Source organism: Pygoscelis adeliae, unplaced genomic scaffold (genome assembly GCF_000699105.1).
Source record: "Pygoscelis adeliae isolate BGI_AS28 unplaced genomic scaffold, ASM69910v1 Scaffold294, whole genome shotgun sequence".
Taxonomy (NCBI): domain Eukaryota; kingdom Metazoa; phylum Chordata; class Aves; order Sphenisciformes; family Spheniscidae; genus Pygoscelis; species Pygoscelis adeliae.
The window spans coordinates 991,638-996,519 of NW_008824722.1; the positions used below are offsets into that span (position 1 = coordinate 991,638).

The following is a 4,882-nucleotide window of genomic DNA, read 5'->3' on the forward strand; positions in this document are numbered from 1 at the left end:
CGGTCCCCGCGATGGGACCCGCCAGCCCCCGTCGCCTCCCGGGCCCCCGCCACCGGCCCCACGCCTCCGGTCTCCCAGCAGGTACCGGGATAGCGCCGCTGCCTCTCCCAGCCCCCCGGCATCCTCCCCCCGCGCTGCTGCGGGGTGCCACGCACCAGCCAAGGGGGGTGCCCGGCCCCCAGGCAGGCTCTGCTCTGTCCTCTGGTGCCTCCCAGGCAGGCACGGTCCCCAGGGACATAGCCCTATGCCGTGGGGTCGAGATGCCAACAGTCCTTTCCCCTTTGCTGCAAGGGGCATCAAAGCCTCCCTCCGTGGTGGTCAAGGGCTGTTTGGGGCCAGAAGGAAACAGCGGGGATGTGGGAGGCAAAGGGGAGCTGCACAGGCCCCGGAGGAGAGAAACAGCCTCGCTAACAACCTAGGATGGAGCCTGAGCTGAGGATCTGCCCTGGAGGATTTCCTACCGGAGTCTATGCAGTCGAGAAACTCGCTGTCCCAGGACACCAACAGGGCCAGCAGGGCAGGACAGTACATGGTGCTTCTCAGGGACAACAGCCAGTGTCACAAACAAGGAGGGCTGGGACAGGCATCGGCCCATGGGTCAGGGATGCAAGATCGGATGCAGGGAAACCACCAGAGAAACTTTTAAGGACAGGACCAGCTCCCAGGGGTGAGAAGTGCCACCTGACTGAAACGCAGAAAAGATCAAACCCTCTCCAGGTACCCAGACATGGGAGGACATGACTCCCCAGCAAAGGTCAGAGCTCAAACCTGCCCCACACCCTGCGGGCACTGGTGTTTCACCCCTCCACAGGACGCTGCTGGGCTGAGAGCAAGACACAAGTGAGGACCTTGCTGTGATAGTGCCCAGCACCAGGGCCAATATGACCCAAACCGGGGGGGTGTTGCTAACAGCTGGGTTACCTTTGGGAGCACACGTGGAGCTGGGTCCCTGCCCCATACAGCCACCTGCGACTCTGCCCCTTCCCTCAGCAGCTTGGATGCAGCGCTGAGCTGGTTCACGGGGCACAAGCGTGCAGAGCCCACAAGGGAGAGAGAGGAGCCCCCAGCCATCGCCAAGGGAAGCAAGTGTCAGGGACTGGACACAGAGGAGCATCTCCCACTGCGGTGCGCATGGGAGGAACCTGCCAGCCAGCAGTGACCCCCCCTCCAGACCTGACGCCTGAGAGACCTTTATTCAGAGTGTAAAAACAGTTCTTTACAAAGCAGATTGACCCAGAACCTCCCCCCAAATCACAAATAGGCTGTGAGCTCCCATCCCACCATAACGGCAGTTGAGGACGCAGCCTGGGCCCCAGTTTCACACTTCCAAGTGTATAAAAACCATCAAATTGTGAGCAAATAAAGCAAACACACTAGAATCAGTGAAACTGCCTGTCCCACCACTGGCTTTACGTCCATCTGCTGGGGAAGGGGCCAGGACTGGGTATTTCGGAGCTAGGGAGAGGGGGTGCACAGAGCAGAGGTCCAGAACAGCAAAAAGGCACAGGGCAAGGATCACCTCCTCCATCCCCAACTCCCAGCACAGGGATGGGGAGAGGGGATATACCAGCAGCATCTATCCAGTTTTGGGATCAGCCTCCCAGGGCTGTGGGAAAGGAGACACCCCAGTGCTGGGAGCAGCCCCTGCTCCCCAAAAAGTTACAACAGAAAAAAAAAAAAACAAACCAAAACAAAGCAGCAAACATTGAGGTCCTGGCAAGAGGTGTCCGAGGTAAAAGCCATCCAGGGAGAGAAGTCCCAGCGAGTACCTGGAGGAAGAACCAGACTGAGACCAGCAGCCTCCTGCAGCAGGGCAGCTTCCACCCACGCTTGCCACACCGGCGTCACAGCCACCCGGACCCTTCCTCCAAGGCTGCCCGGCCCCTCACCTTGCCTGGAGATAAGTTACTGCTTCCTCTTCTACTTCTTGGCTGGCATGATAGGAGCAAGCTCCTCCTCCTCCTCAGACAAGTCATCATCCTCCTCAAAGGAAGCATCTTCCCTGTGCACTGGGACACACAAATAATTCTGTTACTCACCAACGTATGTCTTTGCAAATACAACTGGCCCCCAAGACACCCCAAGAGCAGAGCAGCCCAAGGAGTGCTGGAGCAGTTTTAACAGCAGCTTGTGGGCAATAAGCTGTATCCCAGCTGGAGGGACATCTCAGAGGGGAATGGCAACAGTCAGCCATGGGAAAAGGGGACACTGTGGGTCATTCAGCCCCCTTTTCCCATGCAAGGTTTTACGGCAGGGAAGGAATCCCTGCATGGAGACGGCCCCTGGGAAACCGGAACAAAGGAGGCAAAGTCCACGTGCTGGGCAGCACCAAGCGCATCTCCCAGGGGCTCCCCAGCCGGCGTTCTTGCTGGAGGGAGCCCCTCCATACCCTTCGCTCCTCCCAAGCCTTTCCCCACCCACTAGTCCTTACCGATCTGGTGCCAGCCAGCAAGGTGGACCGGGCCAGAACCCGCCGCCAGGCGGAAGGTCACCGGAGGCTGCAGCTTGAAGTTGTCCAGACTCAGCTGCAAAGAAACAGAGATGGAGCTGAGTTAGTGGCAGAGGCAAAAAGCAGAATGTCCTGCAGTCCCCAGCACGGCACCTGGCCCAGTTCAACATGTCCTTCTGAGGGCATCTGCAGCCAGGCTGAGGCTACCCAGGGCATTTCCCCGTGAGCTGCAGACCAGCTTGTGGCCAGGATCCTAGGGGAAAGGTCCACAAACATCCAGAGACGTCCAGTTCCCTGAAGCCATCCCCACCCAAGTCTTCAAAACAACCTCCTACCAAGGGCTGGCATGACAACTTCAGATTCGCCACAGGCACAGCGATCTCCTGGTTCTCGTGGTTTCGCCCAACCACCTCCACCACGTTGCACTCATCCTTGGCACCGTCTGTGAGGCAGACCTGGGTGGGAGCGGAGATCGTGAACTACTGCTCTCCCAGGGGACACAGCAGGGACAACCGGGGGTCTCCATGGGACAAGGGACTCACAGCAATGCTATCAGCCCTGCTGCCATGCAAGGTGTGAGGATGCTGCTCCACAAAACAGGGAGAGCACGGAGCCCCCCCCAGCAATTGCCCCTGACCACCTCCGGAGGGGCTCTGTGCCTTTCCCAGCTGGGACAGCTGTTCCTGCAACCACCTCAAGAGATGGTGCCTGGGCTGCATTTTCTGCTGATCTGACCCATGCTGGCAAGTTCTGTGCTCCCAGGACAGAAAGTATCCCCCAGGGAGACCGGGAATGAAGCCCTGCATCTAGCTGGGCTTGGAGAGCAACAAGCCAGAGACCCAGCTGGTGAGGGGGGCCATGTTCTAGTGGGAGGCTCCAGCAAGGTCAAATACAAGGAAAAAACACTTCCCTTCACCCCATATCTGGAGTACTCCTCTGCCACTAGCTTTGCTCAAGCACCTCCATAAACATGACAGTCCCGTGCCCTGCCCTGAGAGCAGCCAGTGCCAAGACCACAGCCCGGTCTCAGCTGTGAGTCCCCAGTTCCAGCCCGGCCAGGGAAGGGGGAATGAGCCTGGGAAGTGGGGGTGAGGCTGTGGACCACCATGGGAGAGGACAAGCACAGTCAATTCTCATTTCTCTTACCACAGACAGGGCCAAAATGTGGTCGGAGTCATCTTCCTTGTCCACCTGAAACGTGTAGGATTTGGTACTGGCAGTCAGCTCGCAGCCTGGAAAGAGGAGATCAGAAAAGCTGCAGCAGTGGTTACATGGCCCCAGGCACCAGGGGCAAAGGGTCCCCTGGGCGAGCCCCGGCCAGGCACACACACAGCGTCCCTCAAACACTTTATTTTCTCATGCTCAGGAGCAGCCTCAGGCCAGGGCACCCTGGGCTCCAGGATAAAGTGTCTCCAAGAACTGTGCACCTGGCTCAGCACCATACAGGGACAAAACCTGGTGTCCCCAGACCGGGCTGCCGTGAAGCAGTGCCCAGGGGCACCCAAGGCCCCCGAGCACAGGCAGGGCAAGGCTCATGCCCTCCAGAGAGCCACCCAGCCAGGGTGCACGGCTCTGGACAACAGGAGAGGGAGCATACAGAAAGGCAGGTCTGGTCTCCCCAGCATCAGCAAAACGTTTGCTCTGGAGAGAGTATGGAAGCAAAGACACGGAGCGTGAGACCTGAGTGATGGGGAACAACCCGAGGGGGGGGACGCTGGGCCAGGCTGCAGGGAGCTGGAGTCCCTCAAGACAAGTCTCGAGACAGATTTTATTACACACTTCTCCAAACAGCTAAAAAAACAAGGGAGATGCAAAATTATGTCCTTGGCTCTTAGGATCAGGATTCAGCCGACCCTGGGGAGGAAGGAAAGGCAGAGTGCCCTGGGTGTGTTTGGTTACTGCGGGATGATCCGCCAATGTGAAGCGGATCAGAAAAACACAGCCCTGAGCCCTGCGTACCAGACCCGGCATCTGCAACGGAGGGAGCAGAATTAGTCTCAGCCAACACAGCCCAGGGCAGGACCTCTTCCTAACCGTGCTTATGTATTCAGCTCACCAGGGCAAGGACTGAAATCCAGGTGCATAAAAGGCCTCGGGGGCTGCTGCTCCACTTCCCTTTTCGGTACAAGCGTCTGCTGAGCCGCGATGCTTGCGATGCTTTGGGGCGGGAGCAGCCCCGGACACGCGTGCGCACGCCTGCTTGCACAGCACGTTTACGAGCAGCGCAGGGCCACGTGTTGCGGGGGTTTAGCAGCCCCAGCCAAAACCCCTCCCAGAGAGGAGGGACACGGCTCTGCCGCCCCGCGAAGGGCACCCACGAAACGCTGACGTGGGACCGCGGGGGATTAACCGGAGGAGCGGGAGAGGCCGGCGAGAGCCGGGAGTGCCGCCTGCTCTGGCGCAGGAGCGGGGCTGCCGCCCCCCACCCCCCAT

At 59.3% G+C, this 4,882-nt stretch overlaps 2 protein-coding genes across 2 annotated transcripts in view; both read right to left on the reverse strand.

Annotated features, from left to right (window-relative positions):
- The window catches only part of FGF8 (fibroblast growth factor 8 (androgen-induced)), a 20,577-nt gene extending 20,046 nt beyond the window's left edge, over positions 1 to 531 (reverse strand). The window contains exon 1 of the mRNA XM_009323286.1: positions 462 to 531. Coding sequence (XP_009321561.1) covers positions 462 to 531 — 70 coding nt within the window. The remainder of the gene's footprint in view (positions 1 to 461) is intronic.
- Positions 532 to 1,110: 579 nt separating this feature from the next.
- Positions 1,111 to 4,882, reverse strand: part of NPM3 (nucleophosmin/nucleoplasmin 3) — a 5,875-nt gene continuing 2,103 nt past the window's right edge. The window contains exons 2-6 of the mRNA XM_009323288.1: positions 3,596 to 3,704; positions 2,785 to 2,904; positions 2,432 to 2,525; positions 1,890 to 2,009; positions 1,111 to 1,769 (exon numbers count right to left, since the gene is read on the reverse strand). Of these exons, the coding sequence (XP_009321563.1) occupies positions 1,921 to 2,009; positions 2,432 to 2,525; positions 2,785 to 2,904; positions 3,596 to 3,704 (412 nt within the window). The 3' untranslated portion in view covers positions 1,111 to 1,769; positions 1,890 to 1,920. The remainder of the gene's footprint in view (positions 1,770 to 1,889; positions 2,010 to 2,431; positions 2,526 to 2,784; positions 2,905 to 3,595; positions 3,705 to 4,882) is intronic.